At 37.8% G+C, this 14,244-nt stretch overlaps 1 protein-coding gene across 1 annotated transcript in view; it reads left to right on the top strand.

Moving 5' to 3' along the window:
• Positions 1–11,865, top strand: part of GALNT1 (polypeptide N-acetylgalactosaminyltransferase 1) — an 87,826-nt gene extending 75,961 nt beyond the window's left edge. The window contains exons 10-13 of the mRNA XM_053956750.1: positions 6,007–6,146; positions 7,140–7,238; positions 8,040–8,174; positions 10,504–11,865. Coding sequence (XP_053812725.1) covers positions 6,007–6,146; positions 7,140–7,238; positions 8,040–8,174; positions 10,504–10,650 — 521 coding nt within the window. The 3' untranslated portion in view covers positions 10,651–11,865. The remainder of the gene's footprint in view (positions 1–6,006; positions 6,147–7,139; positions 7,239–8,039; positions 8,175–10,503) is intronic.
• The last annotated feature ends 2,379 nt before the right edge of the window (positions 11,866–14,244 follow it).

Raw genomic sequence — 14,244 nt, 5'->3', positions numbered from 1 at the left:
TGTAAGATTTTTAATTAAGAAAAAGTCTTGCTACTATTCAAAGCTTTTTAGGTGAAATCAGAAGCTAACAGCTTATTGTTGTTGCCCTGTTGTGTAATTAATACAGCATTATGAATTCAAACATGAGCATGTAGAAATATTCAGAAAAGTTATATATAAATAGGTGCAGTCTTTTTTGGTAAAGATTGCTCTTATGCATCCATGTCAAGCTAGATTTTAAAAGTTGCAGGAAGACCTAATTATAAAAAAGAGCCAAATTCTTTTAAAAATGTAAATTACTGATAAGCCATGATAAGGCTCTGTTACTTTATATATCACCACTGTATGCCTTCCATTTTGCGTGGTAAGCATAAGCTACAAAATACTCTGAATTTTGTAGGATTGGGTTTTTTTGATAGGACTTTCATAGCATTGCGGTACTGTACAATATGCATGCATTGTCCAAAGACAGTAAAAATTCTGAAATGGTAGAAGTAAGTTAAGCAATTATCTGTAACTGTACTGTATATTTTCTTTCCTTTCAAAAGATGCATGTCTGCATAATTTGTATGCTAATGGCCTGAGTGATTGTTGGATGTGCTCTGGCCAGGCTGCTCTTAGAGCATCTGCACCTGCTGCCTGTCACACGCTCTCGTTTGTGTCTCCGTGACCGTATTGACCGTGCGCTGAAGTTCGATGCCAGAATTTTCAAGTGTCTCGAGAATAGGATAATATTGTATCTGAATAAATTGGGTTATTCTGAAATTGATTTGTTGCCTGGGGCTGTGAGGAGAATGCCCAGTACTGTGGGTCATTCTTTAGCTCTGATGAAAACCTGTTGTTCAGAGAGTGAACACACAAATGTACTCAGAGTCACTCATGCCTCTCACCCTTCCAAATCCATGTAAGTTGTGAGAGCCAGTAGATATTAACTAACAAGGATTGCTATTTTGGGAACTTCACAAACAGCTTATTCTTGTAATTCTGGTATCTCCAATCTTAGCTGAGTGTTGCAGACTGTGATTTTGCCCATTGACAGCAAATAGAATCAGTACAAGTTTCAGTAAGTCCCTTGTGGGCATTAGTTGTTTATGAACTCAGTGAATCTCTGCTAGCTTGGCTCACTTAGCTTTTCCAGATATCCTTCTAATATAAAAATTTAAATGTATAGTTCTTACAGAATGCTGGTGTAGTAATCCTCAGGCAGAACACAGTGTGCAGCCTGTGAAACTGTTTGCTAGTACAAATGTGTACTTTCAGTATTACTGTGACAGTGTCACAAGCCCTTGCAAGGAGCAAGGTGAGGATTCTTAGGCTGATGCTGGTTTGCAAGCCTTGGGTGCAGATGAAAGAGGAAAACAAGCAATCCTCTGTGCACCCAGGATTTTTCTCACTAGTTGATATGGATGCAAAAAATTGGATTTTGGAGGAGATAATATACTGACAAGCATCACTGAGCCTAGCTAACAAGACACTTGTTTCCTCCTTTATACTTTCTTTTCTGTTCCCCTAAGATAGTGAAACACAGAGGGATTCATCCAGCAAAGCAAATGTAAGATTCTCAGGTAGCTTTCCCACTTAATGTAATCTGTGTTGTCTGGGAAAAAAAAGTCTTGCTGCGTGAATGATAGGAACTCAAGAGACTTTCTACTATTGATGTAATGTAGTTAAATGGAAAGCTGCCCTCTTGAAAAGTAAGGCTGTAATTCTTTCCTTCTTTTATAAGTATAACCCAGTAGAAACGGCTACTTGTCTGTATTAAGCTTGTGTGCGTTTTAGAAGCCATCCCTCTGCATTGGAGTGGTTAGGTACAGATGGAGGTTGGGCAGGGACTTGTTGCAGCTGCTGCTCAGCCAGAATCCAGCCTGGCTCTTTGCAGGCAGCAGCTCTTCTCCCCAGCAGTACAGGCACTGCTGCAGGCCTTTCTCATTAGCTGGTAGCTTTCCTCGCAGTCATGTGTTACACCAGGGCCCTGTTTCCCAGACCATTTTCTCTTCGGCTTTCAGAAAACAAATCCAGCATGTGAATAATCTGTTTCCTGGCTCCAGTCATTCTTTCTGTGGACTCTGCCACTTCTTTATTTCTAGTGCTGGTCATTCATCACTCTCTCTAGACTAAAAGATTAGGCTGTATTGTCCAGGATGAGGAGGCTTCACGAGATGGTGATGCCTGTCTCACAGCTTGCTTTTCATGGCAGGTGTGCTTGTAGGGAAGGTAATAGGGCTTCACCTCCCCTCACTTGCTGATCCTTCATCTGCATCAACTGCTTCTATGACTTTCTGGATTTGTCAGGGTTATTTCTCCTGTGGGCTGGCTCCCTGGTGTTAAGTTAGAATCTGTGTCAGCACAGGAGGTACAGCAGGAATCTGAAGGTGAGCAAGGGAAAGCTGTCCCTTTGGCAGCAGCAGCTGCAAAGCGCTAAGCTGGTCAGCTTTGCCCCGAAGGGTATATTCTCAGATATATTTTGGGATGTACCCAGAAGGTGTATTGTCCTGGGACTAAGTGGGCTGGCAGAAAGCCTGAAAAGACAGCACTGTGGAATTAGCTGAGCTGGAGTCACCTAGATAGAGACAGGGGTGCATCATGCTGAAAATTGGATCTGTAGGCCTCGTATCTCATCACTGCACGCCCTGGGCTCTAGCCAGGCACAGCAGGTCAAGGTTCAGTATGTAGAGACTGGAAATGGAAAACATTATTTATGGTTGATAGTGATGACAGAGGAGGGACTGAGCCCACATCTTGCAGTGTAGCTAAGCCTGTGTTCAAAGTACATACTAAATGTTTCCATGTGGTTTTGTGTTCAGCTACTAGTCCCTATTAGCATTAATTGAGAATGCAAAGAATGTAGCTATTCAAATTGGTTTTAAATTATTGCTTATAGAGTTTCATAATACTAAATAAAAACAAGTTATATTATTTTTATCAGAAGGCTAGATTTAGATGAAATAGTTTTCATACTCTGCTTTTGCAAATGACTGAGCAATTTATAATCATGATGACAACAACGTGCTATTTTTTTTCAAAAGAGTTCAGCATAAATACATTGCCACACATTAAACTTGGGCAAGGAAATCTTCAGCTCTTGAAAATTTGAGGATAGCACAACTGTTGCAACATGGCTGGTGCTGGTGTGGCTGGATGATTTGAAGTAGATGTTTTTTGCATTACCAATATTTATATTATGAGTATGTCTTTAAGCATGTGTGTGGAAAAAAAAAGCATGTGATTGTCCCACAGCTAACAGCAAGTTGTGTGGCAAATAGAATCACCAGGGAGGGCCAAACCTTTAAATGTAATTAGGGTTAGGGAGGTTGAGGAAAAATATAGTTATGGTCAAATAAGGACAACAGTTGTAAGATTTCTTAAATACTATTTCTGATTTGTGTGATGCGGATATCCCATCCCTGAGAATGTTCAAGGTCAGGTTAGATGCATCTTTGAGCAGCCTGGTGTACAGGAAGGTGTCCCTGCCCTTGCCAGAGGGGTTGGAATGAGATGATCCTGAACTCCCTTACAACCCAAACTATTCTGTGGTTATAGGATTCTTTCCTAATTTTTTTTTTTTAATAGACAAAAGGTTTGAAAAAACAAGTGGACATGACTGTCTTCCTCATGATTCCTTTGGAATCTGGCATAATTGTCTCCTCAGAGGAAATCTGATCTAATTTACATTTTTCAGTTTGGTTTTTGTTTTTTAGCCTTTGAACAAATGTCCAAAACCCGTAGAAGCTTATATGTCACTGTTGTAGGTATACATATAAATTTTACTGATCTGTGGAGAAATAATGATTTAAACCTGTACCTAATTTTTGGTATGCTTTATACTTACATTCTTTTTTCCCCAAAAGAAAGTCGCATAAGTAACTGGCACGGCACAGGAGAGAAATACTCAAGCTGGTTTAGAGTAATATTGATAAGGTACCAAAACCTTGGAAAAAGAATCATTCAGCCTTACTAGAGGACACCTCAAGGACAACTCTAACTGTTGTGCTCTTCAGTCTCTCTGCCAACCTGCTGCTAACTGTAGTCCTTGTGAATGGTTTGGTGCAGACCTGACTTCAGAGAGGATTTTTTGAAAACCTTTCTGAATAAAAATGGTTTAATGGAATACAATGAAAGAGAAAAATCAACTGGCACTTTTTTTGTGTGTGGTGACATTTAAAACTACTTTAAGAAACAGCTTGCTTGTATGCTATTAAGTCTTACTTTACATTGAATTATTTATGGATGTGACTTTAATTCTTATTGCCATTCAGTGATGTGACAAAGCCTTAACAGTGCTGGTTTTGGGAGGTCAGTGTAGCAACCCAAGTATGTTTTGAGTGTTTAAGATTGTTGCAAGAGTGGCATGATAACTATTTCATCCATCAGCTGCTTTTTCATACTGAAAAATGAAGAATCCAGTACTTAGCTGTGGTCGGAACCTTTCTGTTCTTGCGTCAGCTTTTGAGAGAGTATTGCTTTCTTGTAGAGCAAATATTGGCTTTCATGAAGATAGAGCAGCATTCTGTGGCTTGTTTTTTTGTTTGTTTGTTTGTTTGTTTGTTTGGGTTTTTAAATTTGTCTTGTGTTTCTTGGTTCTGGGATTTGTTCTGTGAATTGAAAGCACAGACAGAAGTTTTCTGGGATTCTATACAAACACAGTTTCCTTTGCTTTCGTTCCCTTACCAGTGTAGTTTTCCAATATATTTATTAAAATGAAGTCTTTCATTAAAAAAGAAAAAAAAAAAAGCCTAAAAACCTGACTACCATTTTTTTTCTTTCCAGAATATTGTGTTTTTCATTGGCATTTACAGACAGTTAGCTAAAGTTTGATCCAATTATCTGTCTCAATTGAGTAGAAAGACACCATCTGCTGGCAAGTCCATTTAATACACAGTATGCCAGCTTAGAAATGTCTCAAGCTCTTTCCAAGGTCAAGAATTTTAGAGGTAAATCGCAGTCCTCCAAGTGGAGAGATTTCTGAAAAATGTGTGCAGCTGGAGGTCTGTAGTGTGGTGGCCAGCTGAGCCATATTTGTAGTCTGTTAGGGGAATTTAAATTGCTGGGGCCAGTTTTTGTTCTTTTTTTTTTGGTTTGAGTGTTTTGGTAGTATACTGCATTTGACGGGTGTGATATGGAGTGTGGTGTGGGAAATAGAAAAAAAAGACATGATGCTTGAAAAGTAGAAATTATCCTACTATTATTGATGATGATGATGATTATTATTATTATTATTGAATATTAATTACAATAGTGCTTAATTCAGGTGAAGCAAAAGTACCTACTGTTCTTGCACACCATCCTCAACCCATCTGCAGATGGGACTTGCACAAATTAATTTTCAGAAGGAATTAAAGCAACCATAACGGAGTGGGAAGATACAGGAAGAAGGAGCACTTTGATAAATGAGGAGCAAAGGAATAAAAAGGCAAGCAAACTACCACAAAAAAAAATTATAACAGTCATAATGGTGAACATACTTCCTGCAAACGCTGCGGTTATATTGAACAAATTCTGAATTATTTAAGGTTTAGTGCTCTGTATGAAGGCTGCTTTCTGCCTGCTTCTTTGTGCAGTTAGATAGATGATGAAGAGTCCAGCAGGTGGTACCTAGCTTACAGAAATAAATTAAATTGGAATTCTGCTTGCTCCACGGAAGGAGACTGCTGTGTTTTGCTGCATAGATAGACACTTCAGTTACCACTGGGGATAGAATGGCATTAGTTACTAAAAAGGTTTCAGCCTTTCTCCTCTATTAACTTAGTAAGCAACTACACTCAAATTGTTCCACAAACCACAGGTAAGAAATTGTCATGCACAGCCCAGATGTAGAGATCCTATCTGTTGTGGAAACAGAAGTCACGGGTCTTGACAGATACGTTCATAGTGCTATATTAAGCAAAAACCCCTTTGTATAGAGATGACTTTTTAAAGAGAAAGTCTTTCATGGAAGTAGTAAATTATACTAATGGGTTTTCTTATGAAGCAGAATTAAATGGTATTTCTTGGCAGCCAATGAATACAAATTCCTTTTTTTTTTTCCAGGAGTTACTAAAGTTGATTATGGGGACATATCGTCACGACTTGGGCTAAGGCGCAAGCTCCAGTGCAAGCCTTTCTCCTGGTACCTGGAGAATGTTTATCCTGATTCCCAAATTCCACGCCATTACTTTTCTCTGGGAGAGGTAAGATTTCATCTTTCATATTCGTCTTCCCTATGTAGAGTACATTGTGCAGTAAGTTGTGTTTTGAACTGAGCAGTGCATGCAAGTTGTCTCCAGCAAAGTTCAAGTATCTTGCACATGTGTTTCTGCCCCATGTAGAATGACAAATCTGGCTTCTCAGTGGGGCAGACAACTGAACTTTGGTATACAGTACTGTAATTTGAATGTTTTCCTTTTTTTTCTACTACAGTATAAAATGTCATATAAATGGCTTTAGAAATATTCCTTCAGAAATGTAGTTGTGCATGACTTTCTGTATAACATTCTGTACATAGACTATGAGTTAAGTTTTGCTTAAAAGCTATACTAGGTCAAGCAAGGTCTTTGCCTAAAAGCTGTTCTGAACTTTACCCCCAGAACCCTCACCAGTGACCAGCCAATTCTAGTGACCCCTAAGCCTTGCTGAGCATTTCTCTTTTTTCTTTAACCTTTTTAACTATAGAAATAGTACAGATGATGCTGTCCTAAATAAGTAGGCACCTTCTCCTCTACAAGTCATGTTGAACTAAATATCAAGTTTTCTGTAGAATGATTTTGTACTGTTGATTTTAAAAGAAACACTATTAGCAGAGCCTGCTTCTTCATGGCTATCAAGAGACTTGGTTTCACGCCTGCTTACTGTATAGTGATATAGAGATTAATACTTTTGAAGGTTTTGGGCTGCAGACTCAATTGTATCCATTCTGTTGTAGCTGAATCTTTGAGCAAAAAGTGCCCCCAAGGTGGAAGGATCCCCCAAAGAAAGCAAAGAAACAATCATGGTTCTGTACCCTGGTAGCTTGAGTGTTTGCTTGAGAGTTTGAGTCTTGGACAATGATTCCTCATTGCTAGTATGAATCATTTATTTCACATAACCTCTAGTGCATGGAGAACTGGTGCCACTGTAGTTTGATAAGGACCTAATTCTGTTCTAAAAAGATCAACCTTTGGTGATGTGCTCTTTTTCCCTCCTAGATAAGAAATGTGGAGACAAATCAATGTCTAGATAACATGGCAAGAAAAGAAAATGAGAAAGTTGGAATCTTTAACTGCCATGGAATGGGTGGTAATCAGGTGACAATTTTTCAAAAGGAATTTTCTTAATGTACTGAATTATTTGAGACAGTACTGCTCATTGGGACAATTCTTGGATGTTTTCAGTAGTTATCTTCAAACTATACTTAGGAAACCCTCATTAAAGAAAGTGCCTGTAAGAGGAAATGCATGAGAAGATTTGGTGGTGGTTTCTGCTTGTATATTTTTCAGGTCTGATTGCAATACATTTTAGATCAACTTTAAAGTCAAAAACAAAATCATGGGAGGAAAATACTGCTATGAGTTAGACTTCACCACCTGTAGGTTCTTTGGAAATGCATTCTAGATGCACTCTAGTTAGAACTCCTGATTGGTGTTGTTACTTTAAAAAAAAAACAAAAAAAAAAAAAAAAACCAGAACCAAATGTGCCTGTGCCTGAAATATATTTTAATGTATCTTTTTCTGGGTGTCAGTTGTGGGATTTATGTTTCATCTGTTTTTTCGTTCTACTTTCTTAATGATTCTTGATGAATTGTTTTCACATAAACAGAGATTACCTCTGTTTGGGGATGCTCCTGTTCCTTCACAGCAAGCAATCTTAAATTCAAAAAAGTCTATTTTGACTGAACAGCTTGTGACTGTGTTTATACTTGTTTCCCCTCCAAAAAAAATTTAAAAATATTTCCATGCCTCGCTATTATGAAGGGAACAGGAAGCAAAAGAAAAAAAATAGTGGGAATAAATGAAGTAATGCACAAATGTTCCCCTTTCCCCCCACTCGAGGAATCTTTTGATTGAAGCAGTTCTTTTTCAGTTCCTCTCATTCTTTTTCTGTCTAGGTTTTCTCATACACTGCCAACAAAGAAATTCGAACAGATGATTTGTGTTTAGATGTATCCAAACTTAACGGCCCAGTAACAATGCTCAAGTGCCACCATCTAAAAGGAAATCAGCTTTGGGAATATGATCCAGTGGTAAGTCTTCTAATGACTTTTGACTGTAAAATGAGGCAACTTTGGCTTTTAGATGAGCCTGCAGAGCAGCATATTCCAGTGTGGGCCACTATTGGACAGACAAAACAGGAAATAAAGTCAGGATTATGTTCCCTCTGTTACTATTTCACTATGTAGGCACTCAGTGGATATCTGTGTTGATTTAATTACCTGGTGAGTTTTGGGGGAGCTTTTGGAAGAACGTTTTGTATGTGCTTTGGGACCCTCTGGAGAAATATTATCTGACAGTGTAGTGTTGTGTTAGAATCAGATCAAATATGGAGAAGTATTCCAGGTGTCTACTGGGGCAAGAAAAAATAATGATGTGGTGACAAATGTATCACTTGGTAACTTGTCTTGCACAAAGTTAAAAGGAAATACTTGTCTAATTAAAAAAGGAGCATTGCAAACTGATGATGATTTTACATTTCTAATAATGTTATGTCTAAGGTATAGATGCTTAAAACACCTTTATTTAAATCATACTCTCTCTTCTACATAATGTTTGAATTTACTTTGAAGTTCATATGTTGAACTGCCAGATCTAGAAATCATTGTCCATTGATCAATTCATCACTATTTTGATTTGCAAGCTCTAGAAATGATTTAGTGATTGAGTAATGCAGTCAAGAACTCTGACGTCATGGATAGTTAGAAAAAAGGTAGTTCTCGAGCTTGTTGATTTAAAATCAATTATTACAAAACACAGTTGTGAGACAATTTGTGGATGAAGAATCTTGCCAGTACTTGCAGTGACTATTTTAAAAAAGAATTTTCAGATATTTAGCTACTAAAAAGTCATTTCACTAATTAAAAAGCAAGGTGGGGGTTATTTCTGACTAAATGCTCTTGCTACTGTAGCTGAGGTGTTAACAAAGCCTGCAGCCTTTTAGACCAAGAGCAAATATGATGATTTTGTGATTAGGATGGCAGTTAAGGTAGAAGACAATGGATTTCTGCTAGGATTTCTGCACATTGCTAGCAGTTGTTGACAGGACACTGAAGAAAGCTGAAGGCTTGCAGGATTAAGTTAGTCTTGGGGACCATTCATTCTTGGTTTTAATGTAGTTTGTTTACCTGACTTAAGCAGATAATATAAATAATACTACCACCTACACTGATTTACTGAAGAGGAAGTGCTTTTCATTAGGTTTCTACCTTATCAGTGATAATAAAAATGCATCTTTAGACACTTAAATGCAATAATCCGTCTTGCAGTACTTGTCACAGACTTCCCTTTGTTGATCCTCAGCCATAAATTTGGTTATACGTGTTTTTTCTCTTTAATTTGTCAGTAGAAAATCCAGGCATAATCTTCAGAACATAAGCTGGCTAATAAAGCACAAAAAAAAGTTATAGGGCACTTAAAAAGAACTCCTGCCCACATAGCTAAGTGATTTTTTTTCCTGTGGTTTATTTTTTTTTTTCTTTCTTCCTCTGTTCAACTCCCTCCTTCATTCTTCAGCACCTCTATGAGTGCAGGAGATTGATGTGCTCAGGTTTTTGAATTTGATTTTTTTTCTATTACCCTTTGCTACTTGTGCACGTAAAGCCACGGCTTTTCAATCATCCCATTGCCCTGGCTGAGCTGCTGAATGAGAGAGGAAATACAGGTAGTAATGCCTATGGTACCATAGGCAAGTTGGTGCACTGAGGAGCACCTGTAGAACAGTGGCAGGAAATACAGCCTCTGAGGATCTCTTCTCCATGAGGATAGTGCTGAGGTGTAGATAGAGTGGTTAACCAAAGATTGCATAAGAGGGATTAGTAGGTACTGCAAAAGATATACACTTAGGTGAAGTTGCACATTCTTTTCATAAAAGAACATACTTTTGAAAAAGAGCCCAAAAAGTGCTGAAAGAACATAGTGTAAGGTCAGTATTATGTCCCCAGCTGAGGGGAAAAAAAAAGTAGTTTTGAAAACATATTCAATGTGTTCATTCTGATCTGATAAAAGCTACTATTATAACTAATAGCTGAAGTTGTATATCTTACCAACCTGTAATTTCTAACTCTTCAAAGATCCCTAGCTGTATAGCCCTATTTAAAGAATGGTGGATGTTGCTTGACAAAGAGCATCATTTACAAGTTAAGACTGTTTTGGTTTTCATAAAGCAATGCTTCTAGTGTCTACAATGTCATATAGCATATTTAAGTGTTTTTTAGGATTGGGATCTGCAGTCAGTAACCACAGGGTCTTGTCTAGTTCCCACTTGCCTGTGGAAAAGTTTTGATGCCAACTAGAAATTTTTTGGTTACCTTATGCCTGGTGATTTTTATAAAGCTAATTTCTTTTTATTTTCTCTTCAAGAAATTAACCCTGTTGCATGTGAACAGTAACCAGTGCCTGGACAAAGCCACAGAAGAGGACAGCCAGGTACCCAGCATCAGAGACTGCACTGGCAGCCGTTCCCAGCAATGGCTGCTCCGCAATGTCACCCTTCCAGAAATATTCTGAGAGGTTCTAAAGAAAAGCAAGGATTGACTGGGCTACCTCGGCTGATACTTTGGCTACGCTGTTAAGTAGCAACAGAAGAAACTTCAGTTTCTGAATTCACAGTTCCTCAGCTGTTAGAACTCCTGCAGCTTCTCAGTATCTGTGAACCAGCCTTCCTGTATAAGGATGTGAAACTACCACACATAGCAGTGAAACTGTGCCCACTGATGTTTACAGGATTGAAAGAGTTTCTTCCAGCAAATAATTTAGAGAACCTTTGGACAGTGGAAGCATAATCAATGAAATAGTCTCTCTGAAGAGCTACATATCGTTTTAGTTTGCTTGCACATCAGTAACCTCTGCTGAAAGTGCTGTTGTAATGAAGAAAGTTTCAAGAATTCTTTTTTTCCTGGTTAGCAGTGGTAACCAGACTACTAAATATAGATCCACAAATAAATGAGAGAGCTGCAAACCAGATTCAGTATCATGACATAAGAATTTTGTGGTTTAAAAGCAAAAAGTAAACAGGGTTTAATGAAACTAAAGCAGAACTATGAAAAGTACAATTTGTTATAGTGAAGTATCAAATTTATATGTAGATTTTATACCTCAGTGGGGGAAAATAACCAAGTCAAAAGGCAATTGTTTCTCTTTTTCAATTGTGTGATAGTCCATAAATACTTTTTTTGTCCTGGTGAGTCTAAAATTATTTTGGGCGCAAACAAAATGAGCATAAGAATAAATTGAGCTCTTGAATGTCAAATCCACTTTCCTTTTAATTTTAATTTCTTGGCTGTTGGAATTGTATCTTTTTATTACTGTCTGAAAACTGGAGGTTAACATGCTGTCTAACTCTTTTTTTCCAGACCTGCCATTTCAATTCATACTTGGGTCAGTCAGCTTATGGACTTTCATGGCCAAACAAAAGATTTAAGTACACTTTGAGATTAAGTTAACTTCAGTATGCTTTAGCGCCCAAGACTTCTACTACTGTACTACAGTTTTGTTTTCATAGCAATAAATCTTTTGTTCCTTGTTTGATTTCAGTCATCAGAAAGCCAGAAGAAAAGATACGTGATTTGTGTAGAGGATTGGCAAAACTGAAGGTTTTCTGGAATCCTTTTTCACTTCATATTCAGATGTGCTTCATTGTCAAGTGCATATTTAGATTAGACTCTGAATTGTAATGTTGATCTGCTGCTTTTTTCTAATAAAACCTAAAGAAAAATTGTGAAATTGGCATGGTTTTTAAAGTTAACATAGCCAAAAGCAATATGACTATGTCATTACATTGGTCTGCATTTTTTAACTGAATTGCTTTGTTTTGTTAGGAAAAATCTATGTGGGCTGATCTTGAAAATGGGCCACTGACTGCTCAGAGTATACACTGAATTTTCTTTTGGAAAGGAAAATGAGATTTGCTTAATGGAGAGGATATTTTTATGATAAATGTCATTGTTTGGCCAACTGTCCTGTAAAGCAAATTAAACCTAGACTCATGCAAAAGTTGTGTGAAATTATATTTGGCTGCTAAGGCCATTTTAGATTTACTATCCCAAGTTGCTGTTGTCAGTGTTATCTCCATTATTTCTGCAGGAGTACATGAGAGTTTTCATACAGAAAACAGGGGAAAGGTTAAAAAATTGTACTATTACATTGCTACTTTAAAAATAGATAGGATGAGACAATGTGGGTTTAATATTAGATAAAACATCCAAATATCTAATTATCTTTTATTGACCCCTTTGTTTGGATAGCCCTGCAAATCTTATGAGATTGAAGTGGATTTATGAAAGTAATTTATGAGGAATATATTGAAGTATGACAAGATGACTTAAAAAAAAAAGGGAACAAGTCCATCTTAATGGTTATGTGAGAAATGTGAGAAGACTTATTCCTTTCTTATGGTCAATGAAGAGGACAAGGTGGGTGACAGTGCCATCTTTTTTTTTTTTTTTTAATCTTTGCAAACTAGCAATTTTTAGGGCATGCGTGTGTGGTGGTGCCTAAGAATGTGGTATCTTTTACTTCAGAAAAAATTTCCCAAACACAAAACATTCTTTTAAAAACATTTCCAGCAAAGAGGCTCTAAATCAGAGTTGGGTAAGCTTTCATGGAATGAAATGAGAAATTTCATGGAGAAGCAGGAGCATCAGAAATGCAGTGCGAAAGTCATGTAAGTTTTAAAAATTTCTTCATTTGTTTCAGATTTCATATGCACACAGCACATCACTGAACACACAAAACAAAATTTTCACTTTGTATTTTCAACTCTTATGATCCCTGCTGTGACATCCTGTTAACAAAACTGAAGTGCCATGGCTTGGGAGGTAACTAAACTTGTAGGCAGGCCTCAGTGTTACTGTGATTCTACCCTTTTTAGTTCAACAAGTCATTTTACATGTTGGTCATATAAAACTGCAGTACAAATACTTGCAGAACTTAAAAGGCATGTATCAAGTTGTCAGCAAGCTGAAGGAGCAGTCAGATTTCCAGCCCATATGTTGCCAGTTCTTACCTGCTGAGTATGGGGAGGGGAAGCAGCAGTCCCAAGAGCAGCTGCAGCCCTGAGGTGTTTGGTTCCAAACCCCTCAGCTCAGCCAGTCCCATGGTGGGTAACTGGGGCTGCTTAGGGGCAGTGGGCTGTGCTTAGCCTGTCCATGTCTCCATGGCCCGTGCCCAGCAGCTGTGCTGTGTTGGTGACAACACAGGACTTCTGCAAAAAATCCCTGCACCAATGTGCATTTCAAACGTTCTGTCGTATTAAGCACTTTTCAAACATGGCCACAGAACACACAGAGTTATCTTAGAGCCTCTCTTGCCACAGAAGCTCGTGTCACCAGAGCTCCCTGCTGAAAGTGACCTTAGAACTCTGCTCAGCTGTAGTTACCCAGCAGTGGTCCTCCACTTACAGGCATAGTGCTTCTATATACCAGCTTTGAGTAGGAATATTAGTTGGCTCTATCAGTTACAGACATACTTAATTCCTTTCCATCTAGTCTTGTACTTGAGTCTTCAGACAGAATTTTAAGAACCTCCGTATGTATTTTTATTTAACCCATTCTGAAAAACAAAGCATTGCCTTTTCCTTATTGTGTAACACACCTGTGTATGAGATGTATGAATGATTTCCAGTAAAAATCTCACTTCAGTTCTTCAGCATTTATTGCTGTTCAGATCAGATGTAGGAGGGAAAAAAAACCCCACTGCTGAGAGGTTTTTAATCTTGATAGCAAATAGTTGCATGGTAGTGAAAAAAATCAGTAGCTATATTTTGAAGAGAATTGGTAAGCTGTCCTGTTGTCCTTTGTCTGTCCTGTGCTCAGTGTATTTAGCATAAATTTCCTATGCATGCTCTAAAGGCAGTGTTCTGTTCTCCATCTCTTTTCATTTGCTTGTCTGAAGACATTTATTGAGAAATACTAGTGCCTTTTAACTGAGTTGAAATAAATTACAAGTTTTGATACAAACTTTAGTTAACTACACTGTGCCAGGTCTGATTAGGTCATCTTGAGTCTCTTTGGTTACTGCAAGTCACAAAAGTTATCTGTGTGTACATATGACTATGACTGTTGTCTCAAACTGTCAGTTTGTTTTATCAGTATTAAGTTGTAT

This window comes from Vidua chalybeata, chromosome 1 (genome assembly GCF_026979565.1).
Source record: "Vidua chalybeata isolate OUT-0048 chromosome 1, bVidCha1 merged haplotype, whole genome shotgun sequence".
Taxonomy (NCBI): domain Eukaryota; kingdom Metazoa; phylum Chordata; class Aves; order Passeriformes; family Viduidae; genus Vidua; species Vidua chalybeata.
Note: the sequence above shows the minus strand (reverse complement) of the source record. Positions and strands in the feature narration are given on the sequence as shown.